This window comes from Terrapene carolina, unplaced genomic scaffold, assembly GCF_002925995.2.
Source record: "Terrapene carolina triunguis isolate 2854851 unplaced genomic scaffold, T_m_triunguis-2.0 Scaffold93, whole genome shotgun sequence".
NCBI classification, from domain to species: Eukaryota; Metazoa; Chordata; order Testudines; family Emydidae; genus Terrapene; species Terrapene triunguis.
This window is the reverse complement of record NW_020664444.1, coordinates 9,368,016-9,385,532: the sequence shown is the minus strand read 5'-3', so window position 1 is coordinate 9,385,532 and position 17,517 is coordinate 9,368,016. Positions and strand designations below refer to the sequence as shown.

At 47.6% G+C, this 17,517-nt stretch overlaps 1 protein-coding gene across 1 annotated transcript in view; it reads right to left on the bottom strand.

The window, feature by feature from the left end:
• The window catches only part of RADIL (Rap associating with DIL domain), a 71,057-nt gene that overhangs the window by 46,744 nt on the left and 6,796 nt on the right, over positions 1–17,517 (bottom strand). Inside the window, exon 3 of the mRNA XM_029911273.1 lies at positions 9,954–10,512. Coding sequence (XP_029767133.1) covers positions 9,954–10,503 — 550 coding nt within the window. The 5' untranslated portion in view covers positions 10,504–10,512. The remainder of the gene's footprint in view (positions 1–9,953; positions 10,513–17,517) is intronic.

The following is a 17,517-nucleotide window of genomic DNA, read 5'->3' as shown; positions in this document are numbered from 1 at the left end:
CCCCCCCCCCCCCCCCCCGTCCCCCGGCGAGGAGCGCAGCAGGGGAGGGCACCGAGCCCGGCCGGGGCCCCGCTCTCCCCGACCGGCTGGAGCGCCGCGGGAGGGCGGCCCCACTCTTCCCTGCCGGCCGGAGCGCCGGGAGAGGGCAGCCCCGCTCTTCCCTGCCGGCCAGAGTGCTGGGGGGAGGGCGGCGAGCCCGGCCGCGGCCCCACTCTCCCCGGCAGCCGGAGCGCCGGGGGGAGGGCACAGAGCCCGGCTGCGGCCCCGCTCTCCCCGGCCGGCCAGAGTGCCGGGGGAGGGCGGCGAGCCCGCCGCGGCCCCGCTCTCCCCAGGTGAGCGCCGCCCCCCTCCAGGTGCCGCCCCAAGCACATGCTTGGAGGGTTGGTGCCTGGAGCCGGCCCTGCTTGAGGGCTAAAGACAACATAAGACATTATCCCAGTTGTAAAACAGAGCTTTACAACCTGGGCACTAATTAGTGGCTTGAACGGTGAACAACTCCCTCCCACCACAGTGGGATGCCGCTAATAAACTAATTAGGATAATGGATAACCGAAAAGATAAAACTCTTAAGCTATCTGCTAGGTCACAGACGGAACCAGAGCCTATTCTACACACTAATAGCTCAGCAGAGGGGGAGTTTCCAGCTGCCCTTGGAAGGAGTGTGTGGCGGACATGCTTGTGTCTATATACATAGTGACACGGCAGTGTGTGACCAAAGGCAGCAGATGTGTTGTCCACACAAACCCATCCTTTAAAGACCAGCCCAACAATTTATTGATCACCTATATACCTTGAAAGCATCTCAGCATGGGTCTGCTTTGCTGCATGTCCCTGAACTACAGACCATTCCTTACAGGAGTCTGGGGGACCCAAATCGCATCATTCTGGGACCTAAACTTTCCCTTCCACTCCCTAAGCCTGCTGCCTCCAGGAGAGAAGCCAGCGTGATGTGGTTTTCATCCTTGGGCAAAGGACGGCTAACACAAGCAGATGCTCCAAATCTAATGTCAGAGATGTATCAGCAGGGGGTATTCATGCAGCACGCTAATGTCACAACACATATTTTTTTGACATGCTAAATGCCGCCAGCCAGAGGTCAAAGCCAGCTTCCAACACCACAGCTCTCCCACCGTGGTGTCATGCAAATCTTCCCATTAAAAATAATGAACATGGGACATCCTAGTGTCATAGCAGTTTTCAGAATGGAGAGAGGCCAATAGTGGTGTCCCCAGGGGTCTGTACTGGGACAAGTCCTGTTCAATATATTCATAAATGATCTGGAAAAAGAGGTGAACAGTGAGGAGGCAAAATTTGCAGATGATACAAAACTACTCAAGATCGTTACGTCCAAAAGAGACTGTAAAGGGATCTCACAAAACTGGGTGACTGGGCAACAAAATGGCAGATGAAATTCAATGCTGATAAATGCCAAGTAATGCACAAAGGATTTTTGGTTCCAGCCTCATATGATGGGCATGTGGAGAAAAGTGTGCTCAGTTAGGGACAGTGCCCGATAGCATTTAGCAAGGAGGACAGTGGACACGACGTTTGGGAAGGAGGCAGTCATAAGCTGGTGGAATGGGAGGAGCATTTTGGCCCATCAAGGATGTAGAAGCAATTTTAAAAAAAATAGTCACAACTACAAATGTTGTCCCAGGTTCCTGCCTCCCTCATGTATGTTTAGAGCAAAATAAGTGAGTCGCCAAGGAAAACACAAGCTTATCGAATCCTGTCTCATGCAAACGTGAAATGTCATGCACAGGACTGGGAGAGGAGCCAAATGAGCATGGGCAGTGAGAGGGGCGTTAGAGGATAGGAGTGGGGCTGCTACCGCTGCCTGGCTCCTGCTAGATCTGCAGGCGCAGCTTAGCACATCTGGAACACGATGCAATGTTAGTAACTGAGAAGGAGGGCTCAAGAAGCTAGACAGCCTGTGTTACTAGCAAGCAGGAAATCTGCACTCAGATCCCATGCTGGAGTTCCTTGTTTTCTGACTCCATGTGTTACAGAAGAAGCTTGCTCACTTCCCAGTAGGCCTCATGTTATGGGACAAATTCTCTGCTGGCATAAATTGGTGTGGTGTGGTGCCCCGGACCTCACTGGACCTGTGCCAATTTACACCAACCAAGAATTTGGCCCTATATCAGTAGCAGGGTTAAATGAGTTCACCCACTAGTCCTGGCCACTGCTTGGCGACTTGAAAGTAGGAGGACAAGTGGAACCAAAACTCCCATCCGACCCAGATTTCCTAACCCAGCCCCATCCTCCAGATCCTTCTCAGGCGTGTCCCAGAGTGCAGGTGTCTGAGATGGAGCCACATGGCAGTTGTGGGTTAGGGACACTTGGAGGGAGAGTAGAGAGAGAAAAAATAACTGTGAACACAAATCAAGAGGTCTGCTTTGGCCAGTTAAACAGAGCCTACCTGCAGGATAATCAGCAAAGTGTGCCATTTTACAGGCACTCTCATAGAGGAGGGATACCTCAGTGGTTTGAGCACTGGCCTGCTAAACCCAGGGTTGTGAGTTCAATCCTTGAGGGGGTCATTTAGGGATCTGGGGCAAAAAATCTGTCTGGGGATTGGTCCTGCTTTGAGCAGGGGGCTGGACTAGATGACCTCCTGAGGTCCCTTCTAACCCTGATATTCTATGAAGACACTCATCACTACATTTCAGCTATTTGGTTGACTCCACTGCATTTTCAGCGTGTGAAAGGATGACCATTATAGATCACGAGTGGGGGGAAATCAATGAGCTGGACCTCAGCGTAAGTCCCCTGTCAGACACAGCCACCAACTGCTCTATTGTTAGCCCATTTGTCCGACGTCATGGGAGACCTCTAGTGACTCGGAGAATTAGGGCCGTGGCAGGTCAAGAAAAAAAAAAAACCTCTTTGTTCTAGCATTCTATTTCCCCTCTAGCATCTTGGCTTTAAATTCTAGCCCCTACTACCAAGACATCTCGTCACAGCACAATTCCTGATGCCGAGGAGGAGTTTCCTCCAAGACTTCAATGCTGTTGTGCAACGGCTGGCAAGGGGACATGAGCAAATAAAACAGCAGCTGAATGCTACTCCTGGATCTTCCAGCCTTGAGCCCAGGTCTCCAAGCAGCAGCAAGATGAGCCCGTCGCCTTCCCAAGGCTTCAGCCTTGTGAATGGCTTGCCATTAGTTCCCATGCTCTCTCTCACTCTCTCTTGCATCTTTCACATAAGCCAAGCAACATTACAAACAACCTCCCCGTAACTCCCTGCCACCCCCACAGACTGTACATTAATAGCGCCTGCCTTTAGCTCCACGCTGGGCACAGCCCTCTCTCTGCATGGCATCACTTCCAAACACCGCCGCCTGAGGAGACCTGGAACAAGTTCCAGCACTCCCTCGCCCCCTCACTCCTGACGCAGAGCAGCTGCAACCTGGGGCTGTGGGAAAAGAAGAAACCGGTAGCCACGGAAGAGGTGATACTGGCAATGGGGGAAAACACAGCAGCAAACAGCTCGGCCTTGAGCGTGGGACACAGACCTGGGAGATTTCATTCACAAAGCAAAGCAGAGCAACTTTCGCCTGGGCTCCCTTACGGGGCCTGGAAGGGAGAACTCAGGCATTTTGACCAATGCTCTCTTTGGCAATAAAGCAAAAGCAGATTCTAATAGATGACCTATCGGGCTGTGCATTATGATTATCACGTTTGCCTCAACATGGTGCCTTATACAGTGCCTTGAGATACCTCAGGTACCACAAGCCATGTGGTAAAAACAAACGTCCCTGTCTATTTTAACTGCTCCTACTCTCCTGTCTCTGCCCTTGATGAAACCCAGGCTGTCTGACATGCCACTCCAACACCGACCACAGGACATATGCGGATAAGTATTGTCTTTATTTTAGCACTGGGCTCTTCATGTGACACTGTTCCTAAATACCAGCCTCCTGGGAAAGATTTAACTAGTCCCAGCCCTGCCTCTGCCCTGAAGCAAGCTCAGAGGGGAATTAACCCTGGATCGGGAAAGAGAAGAACCTGGAGGCTGGAGCAATGAAAATAAAACAAACCAAGCTGCCTTCAGACTCATGACAATGACCTGAGCGATTTAAGCTGAGCTTGGAACTTCAGGGTTGCAATTTTAACAAACCATTGGTGGTGAAGAACTGATGGTGGCTTAAAAAAAAATGTAAGCTAAGGTGCAACCTAGACTCAGTTTCCCTCAGCAAAGCTGCGAGCTCCTTCAGGCAATGCAGATAGTTCATGAACCATGGCACTGTTTTGTTTGTGGAGTTGTAAAGCGTGCATAAACACTGTCTGCCTAGCCGTGGCATCCCTTACTTATTTCCACTTGGCAAGAAGTTCTTGGCGTTGATAATATGCACAAGGCTGGAAAGAAACCTGTTATTCTTTCAATGTACAGATATCACTTCAGTTTTTTTTAAATTAATGGAGATGTCCTATCTCCTAGAACTGGAAGGGACCTTGAAAGGTCATTGAGTCCAGCCCCCTGTCTTCACTAGGCAGGACCAAGTATTGATTTTGCCCCAGATCCCTAAGTGGCCCCCCTCAAGGATTGAACTCAACCCTGGGTTTAGCAGGCTAATGCTCAAACCACTGAGCTATCCCTGCCCCCCAGTTGTCTTGACACTCCCAGGCAGGAATAGAGAAAGGAAGATCTCAGTTTTACCTTCAAACAATGTTCATAGTTGACCCGCCCATCTTTGGAAAGAAAACCACATCAATTCTATTCAGTTCAACTAGAGTGCCAATTGCATTGACTGCATCTGTGTGGGACTTATTCGGCTTTTTTTAAATATAAATTATTACTTATGGTCATAGGTGGAGCTGGCAGCGCCATCTGCAGTTTTAGATATCCAAACACTACCCATAACAAACCCCCATTTTCCATTGTTTATAACTTTGCCAAGCTCTAAGCATTTGAGCTGAAATGGTCTATGCTGGGTGTCTACCTCAGACTTTTTTGGAAAGCTTCAGCAAAAATGGTTCAGCCATTTCTGAGAAGGAGACTGAGGAAAAATGGTTTTGCCTGTGTTAAAAAAATTCATCCAACCATTTCACTGAGAAGCTCTGGCACCTCCCTGCTTTGCAGCACGGGCTTGACATTTGGCAAGGGCATTGCCTTGGTGTCAGGGATTTGCCCTTTGCTATTCCTGTGACAATTCACCCACATTTGGCCAAGTTATAACCTTTGAAAAAAAATCACTGTTTCCACGTGCTCCGTAGAGGCTTGTCAGAGTTTGGCAGCTACATTCTCTGAAGATTCTGTCTGCAGTAAGCATGCTCAAACCCAGGGCTTCAGGGATTAAGCAGGTCTTTCCCTGCAATTGCTGCTCTTGTCTCAGCTGTGGTGCCAGGCACCAAAACTAAAAGCAGGGAAACTGTCTCTTCTATGTGTTAGATGTTCCTCCTGCTGGCTCCGAGGCAGCATGGAGGAGGAAGATGCCTGACTTAAATGCAGAGAGGACAAAAACTGGACCGGGGGTGGGGTGGAAAGAGTCGATTGAGACAAGGAGGCTGGGGGTGGGGGCAGACGGAGGAGCCCAGGGGAGATGGGGAAGGGAGAGAATGAAATCTGCTGAGGAGTCCAGTAGGAGGAAGGGAGACTGAAATCTGAAGAGAAGTCACAGGCTAGGGGGTGGGGGAAAGCAAGACTGACTGGGCAAGAAGCCTGGAGGGGGAGCCTGGGGCAGGGAGCTGGGGAGGTGTGCGGGAGACATAGTACTGGGACCGACTGGAGGAGACAGGGCAGAATAGTCGGCGACCATTAGAGCACACTCCCCTCCATAATGGAATGGAAGATTTCTGAGTCTCACCATTCCTCTGCTGAAAACAAATATCTGTGAAAACCACTGGCAAAGTATGTGTTTCACGCCTCCCTCTAGTGGCTGGTCCAGCTAGAGGATGACAACCTACTACTGCTATCAGTTTACTCTGTTAGCTCGAATGGCAGAGGTCTGTGCAGTGGATCTAAAGGTTCCAATTCTGCTGATGACCCATGTGGGTGTTAATATAATTCAGTATGATGGGATTTCAGGGAAGGGGTATCAGTTTGCTTTTTTTAAAAACCTAGGAGATGACACAGAAAAACTATGTCAAAATAACCTTAAGGTTGCAAAATCAAGCAGTCGAAATTTAGGAAATGCCAGAACTGGATGGTGGGGAGCAGTACATGTGCTATATCTTGATTTTTGTAAGGCTTTTGACACAATCCCACATGACATTCTCATAAGCAAACTAGGGAAAAGTGGTCTAAAAGAAATTACCATAAGGTGGGTGCGAAACTGGTTGAAAACCCACACTCAGAGTAGTGGTTTGCTGTGAAACTGGGAGGGTTCAAATGGGAGCAAGGAGCTCCCACCTTTACAGTCACTTTTCAGAGCAGAGAACTTTAACGCAGAGTGGCTCTTTCAACCAGGTTAACATAGTAGTAAGTGCCAACCTAGAGCACGGTACTGAATTCCAACGGCAAGGCATCTAGGGAAGCATGTCTACAGCTATGCTGCTTCAAAGCTAGGCACTGGCTGCACGGGACAGCATGAAAGCTTAAAAGCACCAATCTGTGTCCCAGTTTTGCAACTGGAGCAGACCCCTGCAATCCACGTGAAGCCCCATTGTCTTTCATGGGGCTCTCTGTAGGGGCAGGGGTCCTCCCATGTGAACCCAGTTGCAAGATGTGCCTTACATGGTTGTTACACAAGACACCCAAAACCTCCCATCCCTATGGTTTGATTTTTGCATGGTAAATGAGCTGCATCCCAAGGACACACTGGCAGCCGTGTAGCCTCCCTTTTGTGCGGTTGGTTTCCCAGCTCAGTTATCCTGTTTACTTTTAAAAGGGGAGATAAAATGGATTAAGACTTGCTTAAAGACTGCCAAAGAAACATTATCCTGAGGTTCTGGAAAGACTGGCCTCTACCTATTCAGAGAGAATGGACTCCTGCCATGGCGGATACTGCTGCTAGGAAAGGGCTGCATTTATACACCATGCAACACCTATGGGTTTCCTGAAACCTGGGAGCCTTCCCAGGACTATACAGAAGCCGAGCAATGCGTCCTGAAACACCTGCACCTCAGGGTGAAGCGAATAGCCGCCTGCTGCCCTCTGAATTTCCTTTACTCGTTCAGTTTGGGCCTGATCCAACTTCAGTTAAAACCAGTGGAAAGCGTCCAAATTCCCTTCAGCAGTGGATGCAGCAGGCTGTTAATTCCTTCTCCATTAGCGGTTAGAGCAGCAGTTCTCAACCTGCAGCCCGCGAGCTGCTTACGGCCCAATCAGCACATAGCTGCGGCCTATGTGATATCCTCAGAGCCGTACCGGTACTATATATTGTGTGGATGCCGTCCACATAACACGTAGAGAGCTGCATATCCATCCCACAATGGTAAATAGGTTGAGAACCACTGGGTTATAGATTTTGCTATCATCCGTAGTATCCCACGCGTATGATTAAAGTGGTGGAAATACAGCTAGGTACTTATAGCACCTGGCCCCCTCACCTCCATGGTACCTGAGCAGCAATGCTTGGTAGTGAGGATATCCTCTCTCGCCTCTTATGAAGAGGGATGGACTTTGCCACCTGGCTAACCGGATTCTTCACGATATTCTGGTATAACTGCCACTCTCTTCTGATAGCCACCACTTCATTTTTTAAAAACAAAAACGGGCTTGGATAGAAACCTCACATAACACCAAGCCTGGAAGTCCATCCAACTGTGCTTCTGTACCCAGACCAAACTATCATGGATTCCTATAGGTGCAATGAAGAGCTTCCAGCACATACGATGCCCAATTCTGCTTCCAATTACATCTCTGCCACCTCACTCAGTTCAGCCAGCTTGCATACGTGTATACTCAGGCCCAGGCTAATAGGACTGTGTTTGGACTCACCATTAACCCTCTCCTTAGCACCTCTCCCCATAACATAACATCCTGCTGGGGTAACAGTGACAATAACAGGAAATTATATCATATCTCCTCGGTAAAAGCAGCTGTGAGAATTGCAGACAGAGAAGATACCAACCAAGCATTAGAATCCATCCTGTATCTCCTAGTCAGAGCAATCTCTGATGATGTGGGGTCAGGTGCTCAGACACTCCAGTGATCCAATGACTGTATTACAGTACAAGTTTGATTTTAACCCCCCGGCAACACCCCAGCAGGGGGTGTTAATTCAGGAAGGGAAATCAGAGCTTCATTACATTGCACTTGGGTCTTTTACAAACCCACTGATTCACAATTAATGTCCACTGTCCACCTATGGGCCCCAGAGAGCCATGGGCAATAATGCAGAGTATGTTTTGGCCCACATTGGTTTTCTCTCATTATCTCTTTATTTCATTTGATTGCTCCTAAGTGCTCAACTTGCAGGTTCAGATTTTTCCCCTGATAAAGATAAAGCCTATTTGGGAATGGAGGAGAGGGGAGGCAGGGAACTCAGCCAATAGCAAAACAGTCTGCAGGCTCCCAAATGGCATCATAATGTAATTTAACTATGATCGGAGGGACAGAAAACAAGCACAGTCTAAAATGCTGACATACAATTTAAAGGTGAGATTCAGCATTGCCATAGAATCATAGAGACACAGAGCTGGAAGGGACCTCAAGAGGTCATCTAGTCCAGGCCCCCATGCCGAGGCAAGGCTAAGTATACCTCGACCATCCCTGACAGGAGTTTGTCTAATCTTTTCTTAATACCTCCAAAACAGGGATTCCACAACCTCCAACGTTACCTGTTCCAGTGTTTAACTATCCTTAAAATTAGAAAGTTTTTCCTAATATCCTAATGAGTTCAGTTCCTCTGGGTCAAACCCTAGGCCCTGTGCCAAGCCTAAGAGAATCCTCAGCATTAGACAGGGTCCCCCATGCTCCTATGGCTGTTACTGTAGCCTCCAGGTTACAGCTGGCTCTGTGGCAGCTGTGCCTATGCCCTACACTGATGCCCCTTAGTCGTGGATCCACTGGTCATGTCCCACCATCAGCACTCCCCTTGCATGGTACTGCAGGGGAAGCTTGTGGAACACAGCTCTGGGTCCCATAGAAGGAGCGGAACCCCTAAAACTGATAGCCTGCCCTCTTGGACAGTGGAAATTTACTGATTCCTCTACCTATCAGGCCTTCTGGACCCCCAGGGGGATGGGCACCTGAACTGGCACCTCTGTAAGGCCCTTTGACAAAGCCCAGAGTGCACTAGATTGCGACTGTTTCTGGGCAGAGACACAATATCACATTGCAATATTATATAAACTATCGCCAGCTCAGGAAAGGTCTACAATGCTCCCAGGGCCAGATCCTCAGCTGCTGTAAATGTCATAGCTTCACTGATGTGAAGAAAAAGGTGGGTGGGAAGTAATAAAGTGGATTAATGCTAATGCCACCATGGCCATTTACACACGCTGAGGATAACAGAGCTAGGCCTCAAGTGTCAGGGGGTAGCCGTGTTAGTCTGTATCCACAAAAACAACAAGGAGTCCGGTGGCACCTTAAAGACTAACAGGTTTATTTGAGCATAAGCTTTCATGGGTAAAAAACCCACTTCTTCAGATGCATGGAGTGAAAATTACCAATGCAGGCATAAATATACTGACACATGAAGAGAAGGGAGTTACCTTACAAGTGGAGAACCAGTGTTGACAGGGCCAATTCAATCAGGGTGGATGTGGTCCACTCCCAATAATTGATGAGGAGGTGTCGATACCAAGAGGGTTTTTTACCCACAAAAGCTTATGCCCAAATAAATCTGTTAGTCTTTAAGGTGCCACTGGAGAGCACCTGTTTACCTCAGCTAAGGATCTGCACTCAATGTCTACAATATGAGATTCGGGGCCCCCTACAGGCTATAAAACCATCACTGGTCTGGCACAAGACAGGGGCAACTCCTCCACTTTAAGAGCCGAGAGCTCACCCCACAGCCCTTGCTCAGTTCAGCATTTATACGTAGCTCTCCGCTAGTCTCTTACCTGCCGTGATCGTGTCTACGTCCCTCGCAGCCAGCTCCTCCACCTCAGATCTCTTCCGTAGCTCCAAACGCCGGGAGAACCCTTCCTTGGGCTTCCACAGGTCCTGAATCAGAAGGGGCTTCTCATTATCACCGAGGACGCGCAACCCTTCCGTTTGCCACTGCTTCTCAGAGCCGCTGAACACCCCAATGACATCACACAGCACATAGTGGCCGGCATCCACTTTGCTCAGCCCATAGCGCTCCAGTGCCTCCTTCACCAGCTCCCGCGCACTTGAGCTCCCAGTGGCAAGGACGCTCTTGTAGTTGGTGCCCGCGCAGATGTTGCCCCCAAATATCTTCAGGACCCCAGGGGCTGAAACCTGAGTGGAAAGTTCAGCTGGGTCATCGCTGCTTGCAAGGGGGAAAGCCGACACCGAGCTGCGGTCCTTATAGCTCAGCGTCCGGTACAGGACCTGAGAGAATATCCGGCTCTGACGCTTGAGCTTGTTTTTGGAAGGTGGGGACATGGCGGACGAAGATCCATAGAACATGGCGGGTGAGGTCGTCATGGGACACAGCTGCAGAGTGAACAGAAAAAACAAAAAAGGCAAATCAGCATTTTAAAGCCCTGTGAGGAAACAGATAATAGCAAGCACATGAGCAGAAACCTTCAAACAAACTGGAGCAGGAGTGACTCCAAGATCCCATGCCTGGACTGTGGCCCAGAGGGGACATGCGGTCATCTCTGGAATGGCAAGAAGAGTGCAGGAATGATGTTGCGAGTTTACATGTGTGACACAGGACAGCAGGAGCCAAATTTATCCATCATCCCTGAAATCAGTAGAATTACTCCAGAGATGAATTTGTCCCTAGGAATTTGATCTGGAGCATCCTCAGTTTATAGATCAATGGATGTCTCTCCTGGCTACCCAAGCGCATGCTTCCCTGCAGATGTTCTCGGGGTGAGAGAAAAGCAGAGCCCAGCAGTTTCGTTACACTAAGAACACAAGAGGAGATTGTGACACGGAGGCTCACTGGTGCCAATTGGCAAAGGGTTTACTGTTCTTTACAACCAACTCCTGTTTTAGACCTGACAAACTCACTACACATAATACACCGCTTTCATGGTATTTATCCATGCAGGGTAGCACGTGTGAAAGCTTTTAATTTATCGATACTCGTAATCATTGTGAGATGTGTATCTGGGTGATATTTAAGGAGTAATGTGAACATTTTGGCTTTATGATCTTGGAGTGAAAGTGAGTCGCCAGGGAACTGTGACATAGAATCCCTGGCTAGCCGATCACATAATATATTGCTCAATTGTCCACTGGTGCACCAACCAAGAAAAGTCAATGGAAAACCACAAAAGACAGACTAACCATCAAAACCACTTGGAAGGGGAAAGGAACAGCAAGACAGTGAAGGGATCGCCCTGTCTGTGAATAAAGACAAAAGACTGATGCAGTATATCGCAAGGTAGAGAAAGACTCTCTGGATGCATTCATTGAGGAGCAGAGAGTAGCTCCTTGTGGCTAGTAAATGCTGCAGAAGACTGAACTTTGGGGTAAGAATCTTCTTTATTAGACAGGAAAGGTAACTATTAATAAGCGTAGGCCCTAGTTTGCGTTTTATATGCAACCATTTGTTTCCATCACTCACACTTGTTCTATTTGAAACTCTAGTCTTTCCTAAATATACTCCCTTTTCTTTTACTATAATTGAACTCAAGTGCTGTGTGTGATACAGGAGCGGTAGGCTAAGGTAAAACTGGTAAACTGAGGAACACTGTTCTGCTGGGAAGAGAGGATCTGGGGTTTCGGTGGGTATCCAGAGATCAGGGGCTGAATACTGCAGGGAGACACTATTGAAGGGAGTCAATGGCTAGGGTGAATCTCTTGTCAACCCTCAGGGCAAAGGCAGGGCTGGTATAGCCCAGAGGACACTGCTTGAGTGGCTGACAAGCTGGTTGTGTTAGGGAGCTAACACCCAGCTGGCAAAGGCAAGACTCCCTTGTGCTGGAGGCGGGTGGCAATACTGTGACTCACAGCCCTGCGTGCCCCGAGAAGCATCACAGAGACCTTCTTGGTTAGTAGCCAAGGTCTCAGGAGTTCCATTCACTTACAAGTTATGAATCAATTCAACTTTTAAAGGTGAAATGCAAAGCTCAGGTGAAAATTAAGTTAAGCCTGCAGCTCTCTGCTGAATGCCCCTGCTAACAGGCACTAGAAAAAACAAGTTGTGATTAACCTTTCCAAAAACTTCTCTCCCCTCCACCCCACCAAATCTTCTGGTACTTCCTGGTTCACTAAGGACATTCCAAAGTGCATTATTCTGTAGCATCACTGACACCACTTCCCGATGCAACCAAAGGACAAATGAAATCCTTGTTGTATCAGCTATTCTCCAGTGCTCCCAGACGAGGGCTGCCTGCATTACCAAACCAGGACGCGGTGATGTGTGGCAGACTGGGTGGTACCTCACAGGAAAATTTCTTTGCTGAATGCTTGCCATGGTCAGTTAGGGGAGGAATTTGGCACAGATTTTCTTGGCTTGTCTACATCTCAGTTTAGATTTTGCAGCTCTACTTTTAAATAAAAGATTTATTTTTAAAATCACATTCTCACATTAGGACTCGAGTGAGATCTGGCAAGAGACATCTGGCAAGAGAAAAGCATCTTATGCATCTACATCAAGGCTAAGCACAACTACAGCTACATCAAGGCTAAGCACAGCTAGAAATATCCTAAGGTGCTGATCCTAACTTTATGAATCACCCTACAGTAGGTGGACAAATCAGAATCAGTCTCTGGTAGGCCTGCGATGTGAATTTTTCCCCTCCAAGAACCTCTCACCCATTCACATAGACTATTGTTTAAAAATCTGGATACATATTGTTATATAAATTATCAACTTTAAACCAACAGTTGCTTTATAACATGATCATTCCTACCAAGCATAGTGTGACAATCCGGATGCGTGAATGGACACACAATTGCAACTGTGAGTATGTGAGTTACTGCCGGACACATGCTTCCCTAGATTTAAGAGATTTCAATAAAAGTCCCAACAACACTTCGTAGCTAAATAGCTCAATGATGCCAAGAGCGAATGTATCAAGGGCAAGCATGGAAGGAGCATTTGTTCCACTGGACACAAGGCAGAATTTGGAGTTTTATTTGTCTCCACACTCCTCCTACTTGACCTACACTCTGAGATAACAGCGTGTGACATTACTGCTGGAGAAAGGTGCCGGGCTGACAACTCTGGAAACCGCAGGCTTCTCTTTATCCCAAAACAGGTACAGCACAGACAGCATCAGGACAAGCTTCCTCCACCCTACTACTGTGCATCAAACCTAAGAGGAAGGTACCACCTAAGTCTACATCCCCCATTCAGTCCCGGGCCTCTGCTGAGGCTGTCAACAACACCGTCAAGCAGGGCCAGTTGTGATGGCCCTATGGGTTTAATGTGGATACTTGGGGCCTGAGCCCATGAAGCTCATTTTGCTGCAGACACTGAGCAGACATCAGATAGTGACTAAGCGAGGTTGTTACTAGTATCCTGGACAAATGGCAGCCTACAGGCGAAAGGTTCTACAGAGCCAATTAGCACTGCTGTTATATTATCACTACTACTTTGCACTCTTGGAGCGCTTTCCATTCAAGGATCTCGTAACCCTCCCTCTGAGGCAGACATCAATCGTCATCATTAACCACAGTTAGCACATCTCCTCCACAGATCTCAGAGCACTTCACAAAGATGGCGAGGCCTCATTATCCCTCTTTTATTAATACTGTACTATAGTGGCTCTCAACCTTTCCAGACTACTATACCCCTTTCAGGAATCTGGTTAGTCTTGCATACCCCCAAGTTTTACCTCACTTAAAAACTACTTGGCTTACAAAACCAGACATAAAAATACAGAAGTGTCACAGCTCATTATTACTGAAAAATTGCTCACTTTCTCATTTTTACCATATAATTATAAAATAAATCAATTGGAATATAAATATTGTACTTACATTTCAGTGTACAGTACATACAGCAGTATAAACAAGTCATTGTCTGTATGAAATTTTAGTCTGTACTGACTTCGCTAGTGCTTTTTATGGAGCCTGTTGTAAAACTAGGAAAATGTCTAGATGAGTTGGTGCACCCCCTGGAAGACCTCCACGTCCCCCCAGAAGTATGTGTACCCCTAGTTGAGAACCACTGTTGTAATAGAGGCAAAGAGAGGCCAGGGGACTTACCTAAATTCATACAGTAAATAAGCATCAGAGTAGGGTTGAGACTGAGACATGTGCCCGATCGACAGGGCCACTTCGCCTCCTGTAGATGATGCTATTTCTGTCAGGTCTTTCATAATATCCAAGAAGAGCGCTAACGTTATCAGAAAGATCCTCTGTCGGCACAGGACAGACTCCAAACTACCTTCCAGCCCAGGATGGGAAAGCGCCCTTGCTGCTAATGGAAGAGGTCACCTTCTGGTCTTATTGTTTTTCGTGAGCGGTGGGAACTTCTCCAAGGTATAATCTCTCTGCCTTCTCCCATTCAGTCTGCACAAGTACATATATCCCACCCAGCTCTAGCCTCAGTGTGATCCCCTTTCCCTGCTCCCATACAGCCTTACTGATGCCCCTTCTCATGCCCTGTCCTCCCTTATCACCTTCCCCGTACCGCTCACATCACTAGCCTGCCCCTTACAAGAGCCATTTGTGCACCCAGGGCAAAAGGGGGCAGGGAGGCAGACACCTTTCCCCATTAACTCACAGGCCCCTCCCCATCCCTGCCTGGGGTGAAGTGGATGAGGCAACTGAGGCACAGAAAGATTACATGACTTGTGCAAGGTCAGTGGCTCTAATGCAGAACTAGTGACTCCCAGTCTGCAGCTATAAGCACTGGACCACGCTTTCCTCTCCTGGGTAATATCTCACTTCCAATCCTGAGTCAGACAGTCTCCCCTGAATCTGTAATAGCATTTACCTTTGCAGTGATTCGGCTCAGAAAGAAACAAAGCAAGAAACAGAGAGGAAAAGAAACTTGCCCCTTTCCCCTCCTGCTCCAAGGCAGAGAGGTGACTTTCCCTGCTGGAGTAGCAGCAGCAGCCAAGAGCAACAGGCTCCCTGAAAGGTCTCTCCCTCAGGCAGGCAATTAATAATGGCAAAAACAGATAGATGGTCAAATAAAAAGAGGGTGTCAGTCCCAAAGCACTGAGCAATGGGATTGGTCCATTGCAGTGAGGGAAAGTTCTCCATAGGAATGTGTGCAGCAGAGTATTAGAAAGGGGTGAATCCTCCACTACACACACACAAACTGACGCTCAGCTCCAGGCCTGGTGTGAACACAGATGGATTTGTGGACTAAATGTGTGATTACAGCAGCCCCTAACACCACAGCCAAAATCAGGCCCCATCGTGCTAGGCGCTGTACAGATACAGAGTAAAGGACAGTGCCTGCCCCTGAGTTTACAGTCTACACACACACGGCAGAGAGAGGGTTGGAGAAAGGAAGTTTTATCATCCCCATTTTACAGATGAGGAAATAGGGCAGAGAGACATTCAGGGTATGTCAACACTGCAATTAAACACCCGGGGCTGGCCTGTGTCAGCTGATCCAGGCTTCTGGGGTTCGGGCTGCGGGGCTGTAAAACTGTGGTGCAGACACTCAGGCTGTAGCCCGGGCTCCTGGACCCTACAGCCCGCGCCTGAACACCTACACCGCAATTCTACAGCCACACAGCCCGAGCCGAGTCAGCTAGCCCGGGCCGGCCGCGGGAGTTTAATTGCAGTGTCTTGTCAGTTAAAATGGATGCAATATTTAGCTTGAAAAATATATAATCTTGGGGGCTCTGTTTGCTGTATTCTATGGTTTGTGTTGACTTATCTATGAGGTTCATCATAGCATCTAAGTGCATCAAATGTTAATGAATTTATTCTTCCTACATCCCTTTGAGATAGGGAAATACTATTTTCCTCCATCTCACAAATGGGAAAACTGAGGCACAGGGATTCTTGCCCAAGGCCACACAGGAAGTCTGTGGCAGAGATGGAATTAGAACCCAGAACTCATGAATTTTCATGTAGTGTCATAGAAATGTTAAATAATAATAATCCACAAGACCGTTCTTCTTCCCTCGATTTAGAACCTGACCGTCAGTTCTGATTTAAAAACCGAGTTTGGCATTCTCTAGAAAATAACATTTCTCGGGAGCATTGCTGTAGCCATGGGCTCAAGCCATGAGGAGAGTAAGTCTCAGGTCATTCAAAAGTGACCCTAACTGGCTGATTGAGGACCAACTTTCACAAGCCCTTAGGATCAGAGATGGTGAGTAATTTTCCAACAACATTTTTTTTCATTGGGAAGTGTTGATTCATTGAAACTATTTGCAGGAAAGGGCTGGTTACGTAAATCTCCCAGTTTGAACATTATTTGAAGAAAGTTTCAAGACTGTCAAAACATCCCATTTGGGCATTAAAAAAAAGTTTCAATGTATCTACTTGAAATGACTTCTCATTCTGAAATTTTAATTTATACAAAAAAGGTTAAACATTTTTTTAAATGATCAAAATCAAAACAAAACATATTGACTGACCCAAATGCAATTTTTTTTTATCGGTTCACAAAAATTTGAGATTTTGACTTTCCATTCCGTTTTGGGACAGAAAAAAAAATCTTTAAACGTCAAAAAACCTTGCGGGATGGGAAAATTGTTTCCTGCCCAACTCTACCTAGGAAAGTCCAATCAGTCCTCACTAGCAATAGATTGCTGGAGCATGACAAAGGGACTCTGGAAAAGGACAGAAGAAAAATTGATGCAGCTCTGTGTATGTCTACACTAGATGCTGCAACTGTTCCACTCTAGCGCTATAGTGTAGACCCTCTTCTGTCACTGTAGTAAATCCACCTCCCTGAGAGGCAGTAGCTAAATCAACAGAAGAATTCTTCCGACCTAATGGTATCAACACTGTGGCTTAGATCAGCTTAACTACATCTCTGATGGGTGTGAAAAATTCACACCCCTGAGTGACGTAGCTAGATAGACCTAACTTTCTAGTGTAGACGAGCCGTAAGAGTCTGCCCAAAAGACTCCACTGACAGATGAGAGAGAGAAAATAACTTTTATGTAAGAATCATTTAGAACATCCAGATAGCTGTGTATTTTCCCAGCTAATCTCAGTGCAAAACTACCTACAGCACCTATACAACTTCATAACACTTCCAACTGCAGAAACCATTCCTTCAAGCCCCAAACTTAGGCAGCTAAAACCATATGTGCTTTTTAAAGTGCCCCTCTGAATTTTAACTACATTGTTTATAGTGCAGCAACTTTTGTGTTCTTTCTGTAGAACGCCCTATGGAAACTCAGCTTCTCTAGTTCCAGAGGCCAAAAACTTCAGAGCAAAATGTGTTTCATCCATACAAACAGGGCCGGCTCCAGGCACCAGCTTGCCAAGCAGGTGCTTGGGGCGGCCACTCCGGAGAGGGGCGGCACGTCCAACTATTCGGCGGCAATTCGGCGGACGGTCCCTCACTCCCGCTCGGAACGAAGGACCTCCCGCCGAATTGCCGCCGCAGATCGC